Source organism: Triticum aestivum, chromosome 1D, assembly GCF_018294505.1.
Source record: "Triticum aestivum cultivar Chinese Spring chromosome 1D, IWGSC CS RefSeq v2.1, whole genome shotgun sequence".
In the NCBI taxonomy this organism is placed as follows: Eukaryota; Viridiplantae; Streptophyta; class Magnoliopsida; order Poales; family Poaceae; genus Triticum; species Triticum aestivum.
This window is the reverse complement of record NC_057796.1, coordinates 475,177,327-475,199,419: the sequence shown is the minus strand read 5'-3', so window position 1 is coordinate 475,199,419 and position 22,093 is coordinate 475,177,327. Positions and strand designations below refer to the sequence as shown.

The 22,093-nt window shown below is 48.4% G+C and overlaps 5 protein-coding genes and 4 non-coding genes across 11 annotated transcripts in view; all 9 read left to right on the top strand.

Moving 5' to 3' along the window:
• The window catches only part of LOC123183158 (FRIGIDA-like protein 3), a 4,177-nt gene extending 789 nt beyond the window's left edge, over positions 1–3,388 (top strand). The window contains exons 2-4 of the mRNA XM_044595905.1: positions 554–1,638; positions 1,831–2,000; positions 2,505–3,388. Coding sequence (XP_044451840.1) covers positions 576–1,638; positions 1,831–2,000; positions 2,505–3,164 — 1,893 coding nt within the window. The 5' untranslated portion in view covers positions 554–575 and the 3' untranslated portion in view covers positions 3,165–3,388. The remainder of the gene's footprint in view (positions 1–553; positions 1,639–1,830; positions 2,001–2,504) is intronic.
• Positions 3,389–5,880: 2,492 nt separating this feature from the next.
• Positions 5,881–6,459, top strand: LOC123176849 (uncharacterized). Its single transcript, XM_044590881.1, has one exon. It carries the CDS (start codon positions 6,067–6,069, stop codon positions 6,274–6,276), a length of 210 nt encoding a protein of 69 aa, XP_044446816.1. The 5' UTR covers positions 5,881–6,066; the 3' UTR covers positions 6,277–6,459.
• A 3,224-nt stretch (positions 6,460–9,683) lies between these two features.
• On the top strand, positions 9,684–13,717 carry LOC543089 (cold-regulated 413 inner membrane protein 2, chloroplastic). Of its 3 annotated transcripts, none has more exons than XM_044595903.1 (10): positions 9,684–9,990; positions 10,095–10,229; positions 11,326–11,421; positions 11,567–11,631; positions 11,740–11,809; positions 12,424–12,519; positions 12,632–12,696; positions 12,805–12,874; positions 12,975–13,240; positions 13,337–13,717. In XM_044595903.1, the coding sequence occupies exons 1-9, from the start codon at positions 9,857–9,859 to the stop codon at positions 13,138–13,140; spliced, it is 897 nt and encodes a 298-aa protein (XP_044451838.1). In that variant the 5' UTR covers positions 9,684–9,856; the 3' UTR covers positions 13,141–13,240; positions 13,337–13,717. The 3 variants fall into 3 exon arrangements, with proteins under 3 accessions (XP_044451838.1, XP_044451837.1, XP_044451836.1); XM_044595902.1 differs by having other exon boundaries at positions 12,954–13,235; XM_044595901.1 differs by having other exon boundaries at positions 12,954–13,240.
• A 551-nt stretch (positions 13,718–14,268) lies between these two features.
• Positions 14,269–17,766, top strand: LOC123183157 (wiskott-Aldrich syndrome protein family member 2). Its single transcript, XM_044595904.1, has 7 exons — positions 14,269–14,626; positions 15,848–15,996; positions 16,142–16,204; positions 16,344–16,391; positions 16,487–16,546; positions 17,087–17,144; positions 17,237–17,766. The coding sequence occupies exons 1-7, from the start codon at positions 14,284–14,286 to the stop codon at positions 17,344–17,346; spliced, it is 831 nt and encodes a 276-aa protein (XP_044451839.1). The 5' UTR covers positions 14,269–14,283; the 3' UTR covers positions 17,347–17,766.
• A 481-nt stretch (positions 17,767–18,247) lies between these two features.
• Positions 18,248–20,340, top strand: LOC123183156 (eukaryotic translation initiation factor 3 subunit D). The gene has a single exon (XM_044595900.1). The coding sequence runs from the start codon at positions 18,344–18,346 to the stop codon at positions 20,108–20,110; it is 1,767 nt and encodes a 588-aa protein (XP_044451835.1). The 5' UTR covers positions 18,248–18,343; the 3' UTR covers positions 20,111–20,340.
• A 598-nt stretch (positions 20,341–20,938) lies between these two features.
• LOC123183924 (small nucleolar RNA snoR135) lies at positions 20,939–21,083 on the top strand. Its single transcript, XR_006492909.1, has one exon. It is a non-coding gene; the product is annotated as a small nucleolar RNA snoR135 (small nucleolar RNA).
• A 199-nt stretch (positions 21,084–21,282) lies between these two features.
• On the top strand, positions 21,283–21,374 carry LOC123183743 (small nucleolar RNA SNORD96 family). The gene has a single exon (XR_006492771.1). It is a non-coding gene; the product is annotated as a small nucleolar RNA SNORD96 family (small nucleolar RNA).
• A 160-nt stretch (positions 21,375–21,534) lies between these two features.
• LOC123183923 (small nucleolar RNA snoR118) lies at positions 21,535–21,622 on the top strand. Its single transcript, XR_006492908.1, has one exon. It is a non-coding gene; the product is annotated as a small nucleolar RNA snoR118 (small nucleolar RNA).
• Positions 21,623–22,001: 379 nt separating this feature from the next.
• Positions 22,002–22,093, top strand: LOC123183833 (small nucleolar RNA Z43). The gene has a single exon (XR_006492826.1). It is a non-coding gene; the product is annotated as a small nucleolar RNA Z43 (small nucleolar RNA).

Here is a 22,093-nt window from a genome sequence, read left to right as displayed (position 1 = left end):
CAGGTGTTCTTTCCTACACTGGCAAAATCAGAATCTTTTCAAGAGTGTGAGCATGTCGGGGTGAATCAGGGGGATGGGGGTTTGCCGCATTCGTTTGTTCTGATTATCTTTGGTCCATCACTTTAAATAAAATTTGACCCACGGACACTTTGTTTTATTAGCGGAAAGCGCCTGAGGAGGCTGTGCCTCGAACGAGGGTGGGCACGAGCATGCCACGGATACTGCTAGCAATCCGAGCACTGCTCGAGTTCTCATTAGTCCATTGCTTATGTTATCCCACATGTTCTTTCCAATGGGTTTCCTAGTGGGAGTACATCTCAGATAAGCCAAACATGGTCTTTCTTTTGGTGCCTAGTTGTTCTGAACTTTTCCCCTTTTTTGTACTCTCTTGACCGCACTAGGTTGTGTGTATTACTGACTTCTTTATCTGTCCGTGGTTTCTATTTTGCACTTGTCTCCATATTGCTAATGCATGATTAATACATTTGTCATAAGTTAGTACTTATAATACTGCTCGTTTTAGATGTTGGGATCTAATACTGTATCTCTACAGTTTGTCATTATTTTGGTTGCAAATGGCGACTGAAGCTGCTTCTCACATCTCTGGCGGTTCGGAGTCAACAACGGTGGCGTTGCTAGAACAACTTACTGAAGTATTTGGCAAGCTGAAGTCCCACACAGAAGCATCCCTACAATTGCAAAGTGGCATTCAGTGGGAAGATATCAAAGTACATTTCCTGAACCTTGAGAAGTCATACAGAAGCAAGTGCGATGAACTGGAAGAAAAGCAGAAGGCATTAGAAGAACAGAAAGCCGGAGGTCGTAGGCTGATTGCTGAGAAAGAAGCTGATCTTTCTGCAAAAGAGCGTGCTTCTGTGAACAAGCTTCAGGAGCTGAAGGATGCTGCCGTCTCTACCCTAGCAGAGGTGCGCAAAAAATATAATGTCGAGCTTTCTGAGATACTTGATGCCAATGGAAGCAAAGACAAAAAGGTAAAAACCCCAACCGACGACACCAATACATCGCTCCCTTCAGACGAGCATAACTCTGCTAAAGGGTCGGGCAAGCCATCTGAACCTTCACCAGTTGAGGTTAAGCCACGCCCTGCACTGAAGGAACTCTGTGAGCAGATGGACGCTAAAGGCCTTCTGAAATATATTTCAGAAAATTCAAAAAAACTTGCTGGCTTTCGTGATGAACTTTGTGTTGCACTTAAATGTGCAACTGACCCTGCGCGCTTCGTACTTGATTCCTTGGAGGGTTTTTTCCCAGACCAACTGCCTGGGGATATAAATTACTCCGCTCAGGGGCAGCGCAGAAGCTGTATTGTTTTGATGGAGGCTCTAGCACATTCAATAGGAATGAAGGAGCCGGGTGGCAAACACCCTTGGAGCTCTGAAATTATGGAGCAAGCCAAGGCAATTGCCAAAGAGTGGAAGAGTAAGATAGCTGAGGTTGACCTTGATGCTTCTGATGGCTACTCATTGGAAGCACATGCATTCCTGCAGCTTCTTACAACTTTTAATGTTGATTTGGTGCTTGACGAAGATGAACTATACAAGATTGTAGTTGCCATTTCTCGTCGCAGGCAGACTGCTGAGCTATGTCGCTCTCTTGGTTTGACTGAGAGAATACCAGGTTGGTATCCACTCAGAATGCCGCAAGGCATTATCATCCCTTAATTTACCAGGCTGGTGCCGGTCATGATTTACTGCTAGGCCCCACAACCATCTATCTATGGAATAAATAGCTTACTACTATGTGAATACCGTAGACGTTATGTATAAATGCGGTATTCTATGGTCCTAGTGCTGATCATTTGTTCTGCAGGTGTTATTGAGGAGTTGATTAAGAAACACAGGCAAATTGATGCAGTTCAATTCATACAAGCCTTTGGGCTGTCAGAGGCTTTTCCTCCTGCTCCTCTCTTGAAGGCATATGTAGATGAGATAAAAGGCTCACTTAACAATAAGGGAGATGCCGGTGCAACTCCTTCAGTGGTCTGTTCTCTCTACTTACTTTTTGACACGTTGATGATTTTCAAACACATGTTAGTTATTAGTAGCGCAGGATTTATCAACTCCACACTTCTTGCTTTGGGAATTCACTGCTAAAATACTCTCCTTTATTTTCTTGCTATAAGGATTGTTCATGTTGATGTATCAGGATGTATTTGGATGAGCTATCAGTAATCTTGCGAACATTAAATTAAGAAGTCATAATTGAGAAATCTGTTGTTGTATTTAGCCCCCAAAAAACTTTCGTCGTGCTGCTGTCTGTGAATGATACAAGACTGAATTATTAGGTTGTATAGCACCCAACTGCCTCATGTCATTCCCTTGCTTCAGAATCCAGAGTAGTTAATGTACATGGTGGATTATTGTCTATTGCGTTCTGTGCTTAAATAGTTGCATGTCTAGTTTTCTTATCATCTTATCCAGTTTCCATTTGTTGAGAATTTTGAGCTAATTGTGTTGTGATTTGATAAAAAAAAACATGTGCAGGATGAGTTGAAGAACCGCGAGCTAATTGCATTGAGGGCCATAATCAAGTGCATCGAGGAGTACAAGCTCCAGAAGGAGTGTCCACTTGGACCTCTCCAGAAACGCATCAACGAGCTGAAACCAAAGGGCGCGAAAAGGCCATCAGGTTCTGCTAATCGCAACTACGCGAAGAAGCAGCGGGTCTCTGGCGGTGGCACTTCAGCTCCTCGGAGGCCCACTGTGGCAGCTCCCCGCAGGCCCGCAGCTCCAGTCGGCACATGGCAGCAGCGCGCCCCTCCGCCGGTGCCCGCCTACCCCGACAGGTACGGGGTCGCCGCCGACCGGTACCACTACGCGCCGCCGCCTGCCGCAGCGTATGACGCGGCCACCTATGCGGCCTACGGCGGTAGTGGCGAGCAGTACAGGGCCGCCGCCCCGAAGCCGTACCAGTACAACCCAGGATCAGCAGCAGCAGCAGCAGCCGCCGCCGCCGCGTCGTACAACAACATACCCCAGTATAAGGTCGTGTATGGCGGCCCCGGCGCCCAGCCGTCCGCGGCAGGCGGCTACGCGCCCTACGGCGGCGGCGCGGCGGCGCAGCAGCCCCAGCCTGCCGCTTCGTCTGGAGGCTACCTGAGCTATGCCGCCGGGTTCGGCTACCGCCCTTCGCAGCAGCAGTAGACGATGTGAGCTGAAACTACCCTGTTAGGCCTTTGCTCTTGTATGCAATGTGTACTTGGCTCCCTGGAACCACCCTCCCTAGAGGAGTGGTGGAGTTGTTTACCATCCATCCATCCTCTAGTGCATCTTGTAGGTGCTGTAACTTGCTTTTTCCCCCCAAATCTTGTCGGTGTAAGAAGTCATAAAGAGATTTGTGGTGCTACATGCATCTTACTTAACTGCCAGTAGCCTCTGTCTTTCTGTCTGCATTAATGTTGCCGTGGTTGCTTGCTTGGACCTCATGAAGCTGTTGGTTTGCGTTTCTAAGTGAATGGTTTATGTGTGTGTTTGATGTGCAAACTGCAAACCTTTTTGGATGAGAGCGTGGACAAGAAGAAAAGATGGAGGCACAAACAGAAGAAGTTGAAAAGCTCGTCGGATCTGTGCTGTCTTCCTAGTAACAGGGCTGGATTCCTGAATCCTGTGCTGAGACCGACTGTGCTAGTTTTTCGATCGAACTGGTCACTACGCCCACTGCCGCCACTCCAGCCCCCATGGGCAGCCACCTACCCCCTCTCGGGCTTAGAGCATTTACAACCGGACATAGCAATATGACCCCTACATAGCAATATGACCCCTTAAATGCTTGCGGACGCGCTTGGTCAGCGACCAGACGTGTCCGTTTTGAGCCCTTATTTATCCATCTGCGCAGCCACACTACTTATTTTTCTCCTCATATGTCCGGTCACTTGCACGTGATTGATGGAGACAAAGAGAGAGAAATAAAAGAACGAATAAAGAAAAGAGAAAAAGGTGGTCCGGGTGGGGCTGCGTCCTACGTGGCGGACTGCCCAGACGTGTCCGCAAGCCCTCATATCCTCCCCATATTTGAGATGGATATAAGGGTTCGCGGACAGCCCCCGGGCGTATAGGGATGATATGGGGGGTCCGATTGGATTACGTTTTTTCTTCTCTCTCCTGTCCGGTCACTGACCGGGCGCGTCCGCGGGCATATGAGGGGTGGTTTGAGAGGTCTGGTTGTAGATGCTCTTAACTTGCTTGTGTTGTCCCTCAAGATGACAAAGGGGACGAAACCCACCAGGTTTTGCTTGCCCAAACCCACCTCACAAGAAAATCGCAAACCCGTCCTCGTCTCCGTCACCGTGCACGGGGCTAGTTTTTTGCCTGTCCCCTAAGCCCACAGGGAACCCGTCCCCACGAGCATATCGTGCAAGACCGGGCTGCTCACCTCGTCTTTAACTTCTTGCGGACGTTGAAGTTGGATGGAGGCTTGGGGATCGGATTGGAAAGCCCTCGGCCTACTCTTCCTTGGGCCACGGTAGACGCCACCACTGAGTTCGTCACTGGTGGTGGCACCCTTTCTTCTTATTGCAGGACGCGTGGAGGGTTTCTGGAGGGAGGCGGCTCGATGGCACAGAAGGTGGTCGCGCAGCGCTGCGAGATGGGATCGAGCTCACGCGGTGGCGGAAGGACTAGATTTAGGTTTAGGATTGTGTGTGTCCCGTGTGTTGTGTGGTGTGCGATTGTGCCCTGTGCGAGACGGCTCAAGCGAACGAGCGAGGGGTGCTCGTGCACTCGAGGGGCTGGGGCGCCTGGCCGGTTGTGTACTCGTATTCGTGTATTTAGATGGGCCTCGAGGCTGGATGAGTAGATGGATTTATGTTGACGGGTTTCGGGATCGAGTACCACTAAAACGGGTTTAAACCCATGAAACATGCTAGGTTTTATAATGTACCCATCAACAGCCCTGCGGGTTTAGAAAGATGCCTATCCCGTCCCCTAATAAGAAAAAAACCAACAGAAATGCGGGTGTCAGGGCCCATTTCCATGTTGAGTTGTCCCGCCAAGACGGTTCGTGGCCGGCGTGCGGGCGTCCATTTCATTTTTCACCCTAATGAGAAGTGTGAATCATCTCTCTCCTCGTTTAACCCTGAGCCGCCCCCACACTCGTAAAAAATGCATGGCCGGCCGACTGTGCCGCTAAGTCCTGTGAAAAACGGGGCACTTCCTTGTACCCCTCCACAGACAGCATATCAGGTGACACGGGCCTTCCCATGCTACCGTGCTACGGGGTATTGGCAACCGTGCGAGCAGAATTGAAGGGACGCGATTGTATAAGCCCATAAAAGATGCTCCACTAGTCAATTTTCCGTTGATCCATGGGACAAATTACTAATGGCACATACTCCTTCCGTTCGGAAATGTGAACACTTGTCGAAGAAATGAATGTATCTAGATGTATTTTAGTTCTAGATACATCCATTTTGGCGACAAGTATTTCCGAACAGAGGGAGTAAATAGGTGAGGGGAAATAGATGAAACGAAAAAAACATAGGCTCCATGACCGCAGCAGCAATCACGGCCATGGAAACGGGTCTCCCTTTTGTAATATATCACTTTTCTAGTGTGGCTTGTACTATGACATTAGCTAAGTGGATGCTTGCACACTGAGCATGTTGGTGTGATACGAATCCAATGGCTGTCATTGCTCTGTAGTACTCCGTGGCACGCCGCACACGGTATGTTCCCCTTTCACACGGTACGTACACCTGACCTCCCCCTTTGCCACCCCCCACCATCTGGACGACACGCGCAGGTACACTGGGCACGCACGGGTGTCGGCTGGGCGGCGCGCCTTGCATCCCACCCGATGCAAGGCATCGAATCGCGCCAACCGTCCGCGTGACCGTGACGGCTGCTCCTTTGTTGCCTCCTACTTTCCCCTGCTCCGCCGCTCGCGGCCTCCTTTCTATATACTCCAGAATCCACTCCCCCACTCCACTCGCCCTCTCTCCCCCGAGTCTTCCCGAGTACTTCTGTGTGTTCATAGCCGTGAGATCAGATCAGATCGACCAAAGAAGAAGAAGAAGAAGAAGAAGCGAGGGAGAGCAGGCGGCGGAGGATGGCGGACTGGGCGCCGGTGGTGGTGGGGGTGGTGCTCTTCGTGCTGCTGTCGCCGGGGCTGCTGTTCGAGATGCCGGGGTCGCACCGCCACGTCGACTTCGGCGGCCTCCACACCAACGGCAAGGCCATCTTCGTCCACACCCTGCTCTTCTTCGCCGCCTTCACCATCCTCACCCTCGCCCTCCACATCCACATCTACGCCGGCTAGATAGATCGATACACCATGTACTACCAGTAGCCTAGCTCCTGCCTGTCTGCGTACTCTTCTCTTGCTCGGTCGATCGATCCCCTCCATGTAATCCGCTTGTAATCCGTGCTTGCCGGATCTCTCTGTACTGCCATCGGTTGAAGAAGAAGCGTGTTGAGGTGCTGCGCTATGCCTGTTCATTTATCTGATCTGATCCGATCTGATGAGATGTCTTTGTCACCGTGTGAGGATCGATCTGTTGCAACGAGTTGGTTAGCGACTGACTTCAGTAGTAGTGGCTTAGTCGCTGGGCATGCTACTGGAGTTGGTCGTCATCATCCACTTTCCGATTAATTCTTTTAACTTTCTGCGCAAATGAATATGTATTTCGGCTCATCAAAGCCACTGAACTGAAGCATCTTTTGCCAGCCGCCGGAGGGACGAACAAAGTCCGATCCACCTAGAAAGCTCGCTTTGGCCTTTGTGAGCAGAGGGGATGGATGAAGCAGAGATTCCTAATCCACATTGCTCCTGATCCATAGTGCTCATTGCTAACGGAAATTTGAAAAAGAAATCAAAACTCAATTTTTAAAGTTTCAAAAAAATCTGGTTCCTAGCCTAACTCTTAAATTTAGGGAGAGAATTCCTTATTGGGTCTGTCTAGGACACATCTAACCTGATGTCCACTATGTTTGTGGTCTATTTTTTTTTCAGCTTTTTTTTCTTATTACTGCCTTATTTGTGGGATCTTAGATGTGATATCCTTATAAAACATCTAGATGTGAATTAGACAAACTGTTCCTTATTTGGCCATTTCTTAAAATTTGATTCTCTATTTGGTCCAAAATTAAAAAAATTCCTTCGTTATTTGACACTTTCCATTTTAGACACTAAATGGTTTAGAGAAAATTCCTTATTTGACACTGTCTTAAAATTTGGTTCCTTGACACTGGAAAAGTTTTTCTTTCCTATTTGACACTAGTCTTAAATTTTATTCCCTATACGACACTTCCGTTCATTTTGAGCCTAAATGACACCTGAAAAGACGATTTTGCCCCTCATGCGGTATGTGTGCGCGCGCGCGTGTGCTGCTGCGTGTGTGGATGCACGCGCACATGTGTGTTGCTGCTGCGTGTGTGTGTGTACGCGCGCGTGTGTGTGCGCTGTTGCGTGCCTATGTGCTGCCTGCGTGTGTGCTGCTGCTGCTGCATGTGTTGTTGTGTGTGTGTGCACGCGCGCGTGCATGTTGTTGCGTGTGTGTTGGTGCATGTGTATGTGTTGCTGCGTGTGTGCTCCTGTCCTCGCATGATGTTGCGTGTGTGCGCTATTGCCCCCACACATACCACATGAGGGGCAAAAGAGTCTTTTCAGGTGTCATTTAGGTTTAAAATGGACGAATGTGTCATATAGGGAATAAAATTTAGAACTTGTGTCAAATAGGGAAGAAAAACTTTTCCAATGTGAAGCAGATTTTAAGATAGTTTCAAATAAGGAATTTTCTCAATGGTTTAAGAGTGAAGTGAAAAGACCAGTTTGCCCTTAGTCCATTGTGTAACTATCCTGGATGTAGTAAAAAAAGCAACCAGTTCACCCATATTTTAGGGATGTTTAATGGATGCTGCGCATATATGTGTATGCTCTAATATTTTGTTCATTAAGTAAGTCTGTGCGTGTAAAAGCATAGAAATACACTCGCAGAAAAATACAGTACCATATACAATATTTTGGTTAGTCTCGCCGGCCGATTAACCCACGGCGCTGAGGAGGTCTCGGCCTTGCGTCCACGCACATGGCGCCGTGACGCGCGGGTTGCGTCTCCTCCGAGCCGAGCCTGGCGGTCTGCGTGCGTGTCTTCCAACTAAAATGATTCAAACAAAATAAAAACAAAAAATAACTAACCGCTTTCGTTCTCGAGCTTCTTCCAACTGATGCAGCCGTCTGAGTCACCGTCGTCAGACCAAAGCCAGAGTCGCTGGAGGAAAGGTCGATGAAATCCCCATCGGATGGTCCGGCCTCGTTGATAGCCCCTTGCATAGCCCGAGTCGTCGCTGCTCCTCGACGACGAGCTCCGGATGATTCCGGTAGAGCTCCACAATGTAGTCCTCATAGACGCGTGTCATCTCGAGACCCTCAAAGGCCTCCGATTTCCCCGCACCTCGCGGCGGGAGACCGCTGGGGGGTCAATGGCGATGAACATCAGGACATTGCGACTGCCGAGGGGGAAGTTGAACTTCGCATGCCTGTCATAAAGGCTCACTGCCTTCACGTCGTACCTCGCCGCTAGCTCAGCTGACTGGTGTCTCGGTCCTTGATTTCTGACACCCACGCCCCATGGCCGGTGCCTTACACCGTAGTACTTCCTTTTCGGCGACGGCGACGACGGTAGGTTGGTGGAGGAGCGGGAGGGGGGAAGCGTCACCGCGTGCTCGGGTCTGCTGCGCACCGCGACGCGGATCAAACCTCAAATTGACGGCGTAGAGCTTTGGCAGGTGGATCCTGCCACTTCGAGGGCGATGCTTGTCGATCATTAGATTGTGGTGTTGGCGGTGGCGCCGACGAAGGTGCAGGGTGGATTTGGGCGGCGACCAGCGTCAATGCGGTGTGAGCGAGGGAGAGAGGTGGTCCAGGGAAGGGGGAAATTTATCCCGAGGTTGAGGCACGATCGAGTAGATATACTCGACGGCCTACGTGAGGAGTATAATCTTTTAGGGGTAAAACCGGATAAGGGTTCGGCTATGTCCGGTTTAACTCCTCAAAACGAAATTTTTACTCCTTTAACCTGTTTTGAGGGATTGACCGGTTAGAGATGCCATAACAACGTTTATTATCATGTATTAAAATAAAATAACTCCCGCAAAAAAAAGTTTATTATCATGTAAATGTACACATTTGTAGACAACATCCGATGTGCACGTCTATTTTTAAAACTTCACAAATGTGATTTTTGAATTGTTTGAAACTTGGGGCTCCATGGGTTCATTTTTTTTTAAGTATGTTTGTATTCAAATCACGAAATAATACAAAAGTCGGGCTCCATGGGTACTTGTATGGTGTGACTGGCTCCATGAGACAAGTAGTCCATTTTTGTTTCTGCGTGCAGTGCAGGTCCTTTATTGTTAGGTGGCGAGATAATTAGTCCTGATCGTAACGTACATACATGGCTCCAAGTGACGATTTCGTCGCGTAACATCGCCACATTGTCTTTTCCCAACGTGCCGTGGGACGAAGATTAGCACGTACCGTCGACGCGTCCCCCGGCCCGTCTGCGTCCGTCCGTGCCGACCACCTCTCCCCTGGCGGTGCGGTGCGTTCACCGGCAGGCATGCATCGCAGGAGCCGAGGCCGAGGCCGTGGACGCGGTCGCCGCACGGCAAGTCGGCACCCGCCAACGTGAGGCCCGCGCCCATCGAGGCCCCGCCACGTGGCCTCACGCTCATCTGATCTGATTGATGTACTCACGCTCGCCCACCCCCCTACCTCATCACTCCAGCAGTACCGCTACAGTTCAGTTCGACAATCTTCTAGAGACGGGCACCATCATCCGCCCGTGAGGCTTCCAGCTCCGGCGAACCCGCCCGCTCGGCCGAGAGATACCGCGACCATGTCCATCTCGCTGCGCCTCGTGATCCCCATCGCAGCGCCCTGCCCCGTGCCGCCGCCGCGGACGGCGCGGAATGCGGGCTGCTCTCCGCTCTCTGCGGCCGCCGTGCCGGTGCGGACCACGGGCGCGCTCAGGTGAGCCTGCTTGCCGGGTTCCCTCGGCGCCCGCTCTCCTTCCGTCCGTGCGATTCGCTTACCCACCGCGCCGTCTGGTGATCTTATCGTCTTCCTGTTTGCAGGGGATGCGCCGCTCTGCCGCTGAGGCCGCAGTCGCTGGTCCGGCCATGCCGGAGCCGGGGGAGCGGCATCGTCTGCAACGCGTCGGCGTACCTCAGCCCGCCGACGACGCAGTGGGTCTCCGTCGCGGCCGCCGCGTGAGTGCCTCGCCCCCCTCCCCTCGTCGTCGCTACCCAACCATAAACCAGTACCTTTCTCCGGCACGATTTGCCCGTGCAGAAACGCATGAGCCTTTCCGGCAGTACTGCTTTCCGGGCTCCGAATCTGCTCGCTCTTTTGCCTGCGAGGGCAGCGAGATTTCACAGCTCTTGGAGACAGGAGCAAACATCAACACACTTTACAAGAACTACTCCCTCTGTTCCTAAATATAAGTCTTTATAGAGATTCCACTAGATGGACTACATACGGAACAAAATGAATGAATCTACACTTAAAGTGCATCTATATACATCCGTATGTGTTTTATAGTGGAATCTCTACAAAGACTTATATTTAGAAACGGAGGAAGTATATAGATAGTGACGAACGATGCCAGGTTATCAGTCTGTTTACACCTGAACATAACACGGTGTGTTTAATAAACTAGACACACAGTTTACTTGCAGCGCCATACGGTGTGATGACGGATGATGCCAGATTTTCGGTCTGCTTGCACTTGAACATAACACCGTGTGTTTAATAGCGCCACTTTTGTATCACAGGACAATGCATGGTTTTCGTATTAAAAGTTTGAATGTCATATTACTCGAACGCAGAAATTGACCCAAGGTATCAATTCCAGTCACGTCAACACCATCAGTCTGTTGAACAGAACTTACAGGGGTTTCGCTCCAGTTGGTGACTTGCTTAGCTTGCCACAGAACCGTAGTATATCTACTTTATGCTTCCGGTGTATCGTAAGTACTAGCGTGTATTCATGTTGCGACGGTAACTGTTGACGCCGAGGTGGTGATCTTGCTTCAGATCTTGGATGAGTTACTGGGGGGCTGTTCAGGCCATGACTCCCAAGTTGTAGTTGTTTTCTTGAGGACCGGGCAATCTTGTATAACTGAAAGTGATGCATTCTTCGAAAACTCAGCTCCTACTATTCACCTTGTAGATTTTTTATTCTGCAACATATTTGGTTTTGTCATAAAATGATTGGATTATTCTGAAGAAGCACACAGTGTAACCTTCCACCCCCTCAACGATTATTATTTGAGCATTTATTTATCACTCTTTTGCCTCTTGCAGAGTGCTATTGCTTGCTAAAGGCACAGGCATACACAAATCTTTCCTCGTGCCATTGTTTGTTCTGCAAGCACCTACCGCCGTAATCTCATGGATCAAGTAAGATTCTGCCATTTGGCCCAAAGAATTATCTGATGATACCTTTTCCCCTTTCCTTGCTATAGCTACTGGGTGTTTATTCTTTTTGAGACAAGAACACTTACTTTTGGCCTACTTATCCTGTGGTGTCTATTCCTAATTTTAGGAGTGAATATGGGCTGTGGACTGCTTTTCTTGCGCTTGTGGTGCGTTTGTTCTTACCCTTTCCAGGTAGAGTGACAAGGAAGATACATACGTCCTGCTTAAAATCAAGTATGATATTTGATGAGACATGGAACAGATATATGTTACTTATGCATGTGCGTCTGTCTATTGCAGGTGAGCTAGAGCTTCCACTGTCAACAATGCTGGCTGTCAGCGTTGCTCCTTACCAGGTGATGAATGTGAGGTATGTAACACTCGCCATTTTGAAAGACATTAGCTGTACTGCTAGCCTACTGCTGCGTATGTTAGGTTCTTAGCTTTACAGTTTATGTCCTGGTTGTTACTTTTCCTCATTCTCTCCGGTCCTACTTCCTATCTACAGGGGAACTCAAGGTGGCGCGATAGTGTCGTTGGCACTAGCTGCGTATCTCGCCTTTCAGCACTTCACCAGGACCGGAGGAATAGGAAAAGCCTTTGATCAGGGATCGATAGTTGCGACCATGGCCATCATCTGTATCGCAGTTATCAATGTGATCCTGCTGTTCTGAGTTGCCAAGGGCTACTCCAGAGCGCAGATGAATAAAGAGAAACCTTGTAGTGCATCATCCTGTCGGACCTTGTAGCTTGTTTTATCGTAATAAGAATGACCTGTGAGTTGTGACATGACTGATAGTATGTATCTTCATGTATGGTATGGTTTGCGCAGTAGTTGTGTCTTGTGTGATACAGTGTTAGTGTTCAGTTCTTCTTGATGGCCAGTTTCTCTCCCCCTTTGTCGATCCTCTTGCTCATCTTGGCATCAAAACTTGGTATCAACGCAGCGCAGCAGTTTATTTGTTACTCTTTTGCCTTTTGCAGTGTGCTATTGGCTTCTAAAGAGATTGGCATACACAAATCTTTGCTCATGCCATGGTTTGCACAGCAAGCACCTAGCAGTGTAATCCCATGGATCAAGTAAGACGCTGCTATTTGGTGCAAAGAGCTATCTGATTCATTTCCCGTTTGTTTGACATAAGAATACTCTCTTTTGGCCTGCTTATACTATGGTATCAAATCCTAATGTTAGGAGAGAATATGGACTGTGGACTGCTTTTCTAGCGATTTTGGTGCGCTTGTTCTTACCCACTCCAGGTAGAGTGACAAGGAGGATTCAAACATCAGGCTAACATTGATTGGATAATCGATAAAACATACAACTGGGGTATGTTACTTACGGCGCATGCTTTATGTCTATGGCAGGTGAGCTGGAGCTTCCACTCTCAACAATGTGGCTTATCATCATTGCTCCTTACCAGGTGATGAGTCTGAGGTATGAAACATTCTCCCTATTTTGGCTATACTGCTACTGCTGTATCTGTTAGGGTATTACTTTTTTCTCATTCGCTCAGATTCCTACCTCCCGTGCACAGGGGAACTCAAGCTGGCAGGATACTATCTTTGGCGGTAGCCGTGTATCTCGCCTTTCAGTACTTCACCAGGAACAGAGGGTTGCGCAGAGCCTTCCGTCCGGGATCGATAGTCGCGACCCTGGCTGTCATCTGCATCACAGTTACCAACGTGATCCTGCTGTTCTGAGTTGCAAAGAGTTCACCCCTTGTTGTAGGCCTGACTGTCGAGGGGAAGAGGAGGAACTACTCCAGAGTGCAATCTATTGATATATGTATCTTCATGTACGGTATGCTTTGCACAGTGATTGTGCGTTAGTGTTCAGTTATCCCTGATCCCCTTTGTTGATCCCCTTTGTTGATCCTCTTGTTTGTCTCTGCACCAGAACTTTGGTATCAACAGATCTCAGCAGATTGTCCGCGCGCGATGGAGGCACGCAGATAGGGACGGGGCTTTAATTTTGGATTTTCTCTGGTCCATAACAATTTCACAGGCATCTCTTATGTTTAGTCGACAATTTTTGTCGACTCGGGGTACAATCAAACTCAAAGGAGGGACAAAAAAGAGCAGGAAAAAAATCTTTGGAATTGAGGAGCCCCTTGGTATAAGAATGTACTCCCTATTTGGCATACGATTTTCTCCTAAGCCAAAATTTTCAAAAGTTTCATGGTTTGACCAAGTTTATGGAAAAAATATTTAACATTTATAAATATACCACATGTATATCCTACGAGAATGCATTTCTTGATGTATTTGATGATATTGATTCTGTGTTGTTGATGCTTTCATTTTTCCTATAATTTTGGTCAGACTTTAAAGCGTTTGACCTGAGTTAAAAATGCATATGCCTTTGCAAAACAAAAAGGAGAGAGTAATTAAAATGCATATGCCTTTACAAACCAAAAAAGGAGAGAGTAATATAAATAAAGATATTGTTAGTAGAAGATGAGTTATTCGATTTTGTTGTTGTTGTTGCGGGGAGCTATTCGACTCTGGTAAACCATCATAGGCCGTGGGTGATGATTGATGGTGAACACTACTTGAAAATCCAGTTCCTCATCGTATCGTTGAATCCTTGAAATCGGCGTATTTTACGCTCTATGTTATGAGCCGTAGTTCGACGAAAAGGTGCAAAAACAAAAGAGATGATGGAGCTCGATAAATTTCATCATCTTGAAGTTTGAAAATTTCAAATTCCGGAAAAAGAGAATCTACCCCCGTGTTCCTCAAATGTGCAGTGACGACATTTGAATCGCCCCCGTCATTCTGCGCTTCATCGGGCCCAAAAAGCGACCGAATTTGGAAAAGAGAAAAAAAGTTTTTTTTTGCAGAATGCTCCCTTGTACATTTTCCTCTTTTCCATTCCGTTCGTGGCAAAAAAATAAAAAAAATAAAAAAAGGTGGAATCAGATTCAGTTACCACTCATAGACCGCGGCTCGCCTCCCCTCCACCGTCCCTTGCATTTCTTCGCCGATTCCTCCTCGTCGCCCTCCCCCCTCCCCTGGCGACCTACCACCGCCGCCCAGCCACCGCCGTGCCCTAGCCCGGCCTCGCCGCCGCCGGCCTCGCTCCCCATACCCCTCCCCGCCTCCGCCTCCCACGCGTCTCCGTCGCCTCCTCCGCCTCCCACGCGCGGCCGCGTCCCGCATCGCCGCGACCCCGTCCGATCCCGAGGTACGAGCTCCAGCGATTAGCCAGGCCCTCGCCGCCGCCCACGAATCTCGGGCGCGCCGTCTAGATCCGGCCTCGGTAGGCCTCAGACGAGCGGCGGTAGCTTTAGCCGCGTGCTCGCCAGGAACGGGCGGAATTTCGGGGCACCATAAATTTCCTTGACCGGCGGTATTTCAGTACAGTTGCGCGTCACGCCCCAGAGTTTGATTCACCACGTATGTGCTAGAAGGCCTTGTCCAACAGAGTAGCTCGTAGCTTGGCGACCGGAAAGAAGGAACTCATTTTGTGTATGCGGTGTCGCTGTTTTCTGCACTGGGTTGTGTGGCAGGTCATGCATCGGACACAAATGATCGCAGATCTTGTCATTGTATCATCTAGCGCCCTCGGTTGTCGATTTGCCATGCATAGCGAGGTTAAATCGCCGGTGCTGTACTTTGTTACTTGCTCGCGTCAAGTGCTTGTACTGAAGTCCTGGGAAAAACTTGTGTATATTTATCAAGTGCAGGTTGACTGCCTTCATCCAGTCCTGTCAAGGACAATGGCCTTGTCCAGAACGTTGCCACTTTTGCAGATATATCATTTAGCACTCTTGAAGTGTTAATTTGCCATAGAGAGGTTAAATCGTCGATGCTGCGCTTCTTTCCTTATTGGCTTCGCGTACCTCTATTTTTTTGACTATTTACTGTAGAGCAACAGCCCCACGGTCCTTTTATTCCAGAAATTTTTGCCCAAGCCTGCTTATGTGCATTTGTTGGGCTCAGGCTGACTGCCTTCATCCAGTCCTGTCAAGGACAATAGCCTTGTTCAGAACGTTGCCACTTTTGCAGTTATTGCTTGTCACCCTGTTTAAGATGGCATGCCGGTGTTAGGTTCGATGTTATGACTTAGAAACACTTCTGCAAGGCCTGTTAAAGAACTGGACCAGTATTAGTTGGTGTCTGGTTCCCTTTTCCAAAATAGAGATACCCCAGGATGGGTTACACAGTTTTATTTATCTCCATTTTTACCAAAGTAAATTTTGTGTGTCTTATTGCATTGACTTCTCAGTACTTATTTATGTAAACATGTTCTTTGTACTGCTGCACTATGGTTTAAATGTCAATATATTTCCAAGACTATGTTTCAGATTTCTTTCCAATTTTTCTATGCCCTGGCGTGTTTTATGCCTACTAATTTTGATGGCATTGAGATAAATTATCTGATATGAAATCCATCTTCTTGTAGCTTGTTTGAGCATCCGTTCGTACAGTATGTCGGAGAAGCCATCTGATGATACTACTGGCCAGGTGAGGCCTGAAGGAGATGTTTCTGATGTGAAAGTGGAAACTGCCAACCAGGATAAAGGAAATGAGATGCCATCAGCACAGCAAGAGGTATTATCTTTTGTTAACAAGTGTAATGATTAACCTTGTGTGCTTGCATGTTTCCATCTGTACGATTTTACTAATTTACTTTCTACTGTAAAAGTGTCAAAAATATATTCCATAAGCACAATCCGACTTTACCGAGTATTTGCAGGAAGCAGTAATCAAGAAAAAGTATGGAGGAGTACTGCCCAAAAAGTCACCACTCATATCCAAGGTATCATTGCCTTAAATATATTACTACCTATTAGATGTATATATACAGTTTATGTCATCTATGTATAAAGCAGTCAGGGAAGTAAGATCAATTTTAGCTCCATATCCATTAGTTTCAACTGTGTTCAAATGTCTATCAGGACCATGAGCGAGCTTACTTTGATTCTGCTGATTGGGCTCTGGGAAAGGTATTCTACCGTTCTTTTCGAAAGCTATATGGATTTTGAGGAAGCAATGCAACTCCTACGCGATCTTGCTCACCTGATCGTTTGGTTTCCTGCAGCAAGGAGGACATCCTCAAAAGCCTAAAGGGCCCCTTGAAGCACTTCGGCCGAAATTACAGGTGCTAAAACTGGCACTCATTGTTTGCAAGAATGTGCTTACCTTGTATTACACCACTGTTGATACTGTATCCGTTTCACATTATCCGCTAGCTCTTTCATTAGCATATTTGCTGGTCTTTCTATTAACCCAATATATTACATATCCATTTTTTGGCCTACTATTCAAAATGAACTCAGTTCAAGGTACCTGCCCCCTAGTTCTGTTAGTAATTCTTTGCTTGTGGAGCTGATTTTGCTATCAAACGTACTACACCACTACTGTTGATACTTTCTCCGTTTGGCACCAGCTGCTAGCTGTCCCATTTGCGTATTTGGGGTTCTTTCTAGCAATCCAATAGATCACATATCCAGTTTTCTGGCCCAGTATTTAAACTGGATTCAGTGTCAATTACACGTTTTGCCACCTCATTCTCGTTAGCAAGCCTTTGCTTGCGGAGCTGATATCCTTTTGCTGTCAAATGCGGTAATAATTATGAAATTAACTTGCATGCTACACTGAATTTATTTGGTCGCTTACATCTTCCTCGATCTTCCTGCAGCCTACCCAGCAGCAAGCCCGTTCACGACGGTTCCTTCATGCATCTACTGACAGCGACGGTACTTCATATTTACAAGATACCATGCAGGCAATCCAGTACATTTATCTTGCCATCGTCACAAGCATCGCTTTGCCATCTTTGCCATTGCAGAGGGTGCCAACTCGCCTACGGAGGCTACGACCCCGAACCAGGAGTCCACCCTGAGCCAGGAGTCCACCGAGGAGGCCAAGGCCGCCGAGAACAAGGAATCCACCGAGTAGCTCCCATGCCTTTTTTGAACGGAACTCTGCCATTTGCTGCGCCCATGCCGTCTCGTTGCTCTAGTAATAAGTATTCCGGACGTCGTGTAACGCCTGCTGAATTTTGAACTGAAGTGTCGCAGACATGCTGTTATCCACCGCGCTATGCCATTCCATGGCTGTTGATGCCTGTAACAGTTCGGTATGGGATCGGGAACATTATGATGATGTCGCACCGAGTGTCGTCCGAGTCGGACTCGGACAGAATAAAAGCGTGAGAGCCTGAAATTTATGCTGGTACTGTGCTAGTTTCTCCGTCCTGCAGTGCTGACGGTACCGTGCTGAACCGGCTGCCTGCTGTCTGAAACCTGGGATGTTTCCTCACGCACTGTAAGGTTTTCTGTTTGAACAGTGCGGTTTTGTGAAGGAGTCCTGTAATCCTGTTTGGTGTGTTGGTCTATGGTGTCTTGGTACCACATAACGGTTTCGCTCGAAATTTCCGAATTCCAAACGTGTTCATGACATGATTTCAAAACATGGTCCGAACTATAACAAGATAACTGGAGAACGTTTCTTCCGGACTTATAGTAAATCCAAGCACTGCCAATCACCTAAAATCTGTTTTTGTTTTTGAAAAAAACATAGCCAAAAGTTGAGAGATATGATTTCATTTTTATGTATATAAGAAAACAGAGATCTGATAGATTCTTTAGAAAAAACAGAGATCTGATAAAAAATATTGAGTCAAGAGATATCAGATTCTTTTTTTCATGTGGAGAAATATTCCACTTGTTTAACGGGCCGGGATCGGACGCCGACATGCGAGTCCACGGAGTACACGCTGATATGTGGGCCATAGGCCCGGTAGAGGCCACTCAGAAAATAAATATTCGCTTACCCAAACCCTAAAGCCTCGTCGTCCCGTCCTCCTCCATCGCGTCCCACCCAACCCTAACCCACACCGCCGCCGCCTCCCTCCGCCTCCGGATCCACCCGCACCGCCGCCGCCGCCGCGACCATGGGCTTCGACGTGGGCGTCGTCCCCTTCAACCCGGACGGCTGGGGCCCTCCCGACGCCCCGGGCGCGGCGCCGCTGCTGGGCGGGGCCGTCGCGACGGCCTCCATCCCCTTCGCGCCCTTCTCCCGCTCCGACAAGCTGGGCCGCATCGCCGACTGGACGCGCAACCCGGGCCACCCGGGCGCGCACGGCCACCACGCGGCCGCCGCCTCCCGCGACTCGGTCTTCGACTTCTCCTCGGCCGACGACTCGCTCGCCGCCGCCGCCGAGGACTCGTCCTTCAGCCTCGTGGACGCCAAGCCGCCGCCCAAGCACCCGCGCTTCGGGCCCAAGTGGCGCTTCAACCAGCGGCCCCAGCTCCCCCAGCGCCGCGACGAGGAGGTCGAGGCCAAGCGCCGCGAGGCCGAGAAGGAGCGCGCCCGCCGCGAGCGCCACTACCAGAACCACCGCTCCCACCACCACCAGGGCTTCCGCGGCAACCAGCAGAACACCGCCAAGCCCTCGGTCGACATCCAGCCCGACTGGACCATCCTCGAGCAGATCCCCTTCGCCAACTTCACCAAGCTCTCCTTCGCCGTCAACGACCAGCCCGAGGACCTCCTCGTCTGCGGCGCCGTCGACTCGTACGACCGCGCCTACGACCGCGTCAACCCCAAGACGGCCCGCCGCCTCGAGCGCTTCAAGAACCGCCAGTTCTTCAAGATCACCACCACCGACGACCCCATCATCCGCCGCCTCGCCGAGGAGGACAAGGCCACCGTCTTCGCCACCGACGCCATCCTCGCCGCCCTCATGTGCACACCCCGCAGCATCCTCTCCTGGGACATTGTCGTGCAGCGCGTCGGCAACAAGCTCTTCTTCGACAAGCGCGAGGGCTCCCAGCTCGATCTGCTCACTGTCAACGAGACTGCGCAGGAGCAGCTCCCTGAGAACAAGGATGACATCAATTCCGCGCCGGCTCTTGCTGTCGAGGCCACCTACATCAACCAGAACTTCTCGCAGCAGGTGCTGGTACGTGATGGCGAGAAGGTTACCTTTGATGAGCCTAACCCGTTTGCTTCTGAGAATGAGGAGGCGGCGCCTGTTTGCTACCGTTATCGCCGCTGGAAGCTGGACGATGATATTAGCATCATTGCTCGCTGTGAAGTGCATGCTGCCGGTGTTGATCCGAGTGGTGCTCGCCAGTTCCTCACTCTTAATGCACTCAATGAGTTTGATCCTAAGATTACTGGTGTTGACTGGAAGCAGAAGCTCGAGTCCCAGCGCGGAGCTGTGCTTGCTACAGAGCTCAAGAACAATGCCAACAAGCTCGCTCGCTGGACTGCCCAGGCTTTACTTTCTGGCGCAGACATGATGAAGTTGGGTTATGTGTCACGTGTGCACCCCCGCGACCACTTCAACCACTCCATACTCACTGTGATGGGCTACAAGCCAAGGGATTTTGCTACCCAGATCAACCTCAACACTGCAAACATGTGGGGAATTGTCAAGTCGATTGTGGACATATGCATGAAGTTTGAAGAGGGCAAGTATGTGCTTGTGAAAGATCCTGCAAAGCCACAGATGAGGATCTATCAGGTTCCTAATGATGCATTTGAGAACGATTATGTTGAAGAGCCACTTCCAGAGGAGGAGCAGATTCGTCCGGCTACAGATGATGTTGATGCTACTGCACAGGAGATGGATGCTGCTGCCGAGGCAGAGGCTAATAAAGCAACTACTCAGGGTGGTGACGGTGAGAAGAGTGCAGACGCTGCTGCTGCTTGAAGGGTATAATGGGCCATCTTGCTTTATCTAGATAATGTTTCTTTTCTGTTTTATGATCTGTTTTTGTGGATTAAAGAGTTGAACTGCCTTGTCTTGATACAGTGGTCTTATTTTGGTCCATGAGAAAACTTGTTACTCTTAAATTTCGTTCTTAGATGTGCTAAGCTTAGCACCTACTGTTTTGGATTAATGACTATGCTGGTAGTTGAATATTGGTTCTATGTGGTTGATCTGCTGTGTATGTTTTAGCCATTGTGTATGCACATCTGTTTTTTATGCCTTGCCACCAAATGCATCATGAAAACCTTGTGGCACATAGTAACTTCAGATTACCCCGAGTTGTCTTGCAATTTCCATGCTCTGTGGCAATGGCTAAGCTTGCTGCAATTTCCAGGAACACTTTTTATGTACTGCTGATAGTTTTCCATCCTATACCAATGGGGGGAAAGTGAACAGCTTGTTTAGGCCTTTATATGCTTTCTTCAACAATCACTTTCCTCTCATCTAATCTGACACTTCTGTGTATTTTTGCGCCATTGTTGTATGTTTCCATGACAGCATAAGAATATGCTTGCCTTTTTCTGTTCTTCATATGGGATGAATGCTTCTGAATCTATCTGCATTGCATACGAATTTGTTTCACTTTTTTCTCCCTTGTTGCCTTTGTCGGCTAAGTGTGTATCAGTTAAATGCCTTTTGCTGTGTTGAGCTTGATAATCTCTTTTGCCAACAATCATTTTCCTCTCATTATCCTTCATATGGGATGAGTGCTTCTGAATCCATCTGCTTTGCATACAAAGTGGTTTCACTTTTTTCTCGCTTGTTGCCTTTGCAGGATAAGTGTGTATCGGTTAAATGCCTTTTGATGTGCATTTCTTACTGAAAGTGTTTCCTGCTATATTAATTTGAGGAAAATGGGCAGTTGGGTTGAGCTTGATAATCTCTTTCGCCAACAATCATTTTCCTCTCATTTCAAATGCATCTCATTGTTGTTTTTATGCCTTTGGTATCACGCTTTTCTTTTGATGAAAATTTAGGAAACTATATGATGCCTGGAAGCTTATTCAATGCCTTCAGATTTGCATCTTTTGAGCTCTGCGTGCAGGACTAGCGTGTTGTGTTAGTTCAGATTTGATGTATGCTGAAATTTTAGAGGCATATTTGTTCATGCTTGGCCAGTGATGAAAAACCTATTAATCATACCATCTTTTGGGACTGATCGGTTGCTATGTGTCCATGCTGTCTTTCTGCAATTCTGAAGCCAAATTGAACAGCTTTTTAGTGTCTACTAGTTGAACCGTCTTGCATTCTTTAAAATATGTTAATAATTTTTTGGACAGCGCACGATCCAAAAAAAATTGAGGGCTACAGATTCCATCGCAACTCTTCCCTTTCTTTTTTGAGTTATAGCTTGGTTGTGTGGTATGGAAGAAGATATGCACTGGGCTCCGAGCAGCAAACATTGCTGTGTTCTGATGGAGATGCATTTGCCTAGAAAGCATTGTCTGACTGCTCACCATTGCATTTCAGAACCATTTGTTCATCTATTAAAGCATGAGCATCAGGGCTGCATTGTACCAAGGCCTGGGTTCTTTGTACCATCGTCTTGCTTTGCCAGATTCGGCTGTGTCAAACTACCAAGGAAGGAAATCTGGTCGGCCTGCCCATGTTAATGGGCAACCCGCTTACCAACCTTCCTACATCTCTTATCACCATTTTTGTCGTGAGATTCTGCAAGCTTGTAGCTGAGACTGCCTCATTCCAGCGTATAAAGCATGCTTGCTTTCACTAGAAACTGCAGGATTTTGTGTCTGGAGCAAGCTGCAATTCTGTGTGCTTGTTGTCAACCTGTCTTTTTGGTTGTTCTTGGGGGATTTTGCATCGGGGTTTAGTATGGCGACTATTGATATTTTGTCTCGTTCGTCGTAACTGGCATCTTCTTGCCTGCCGACCATCTGTTATATCACCACCCATATTCCGAGT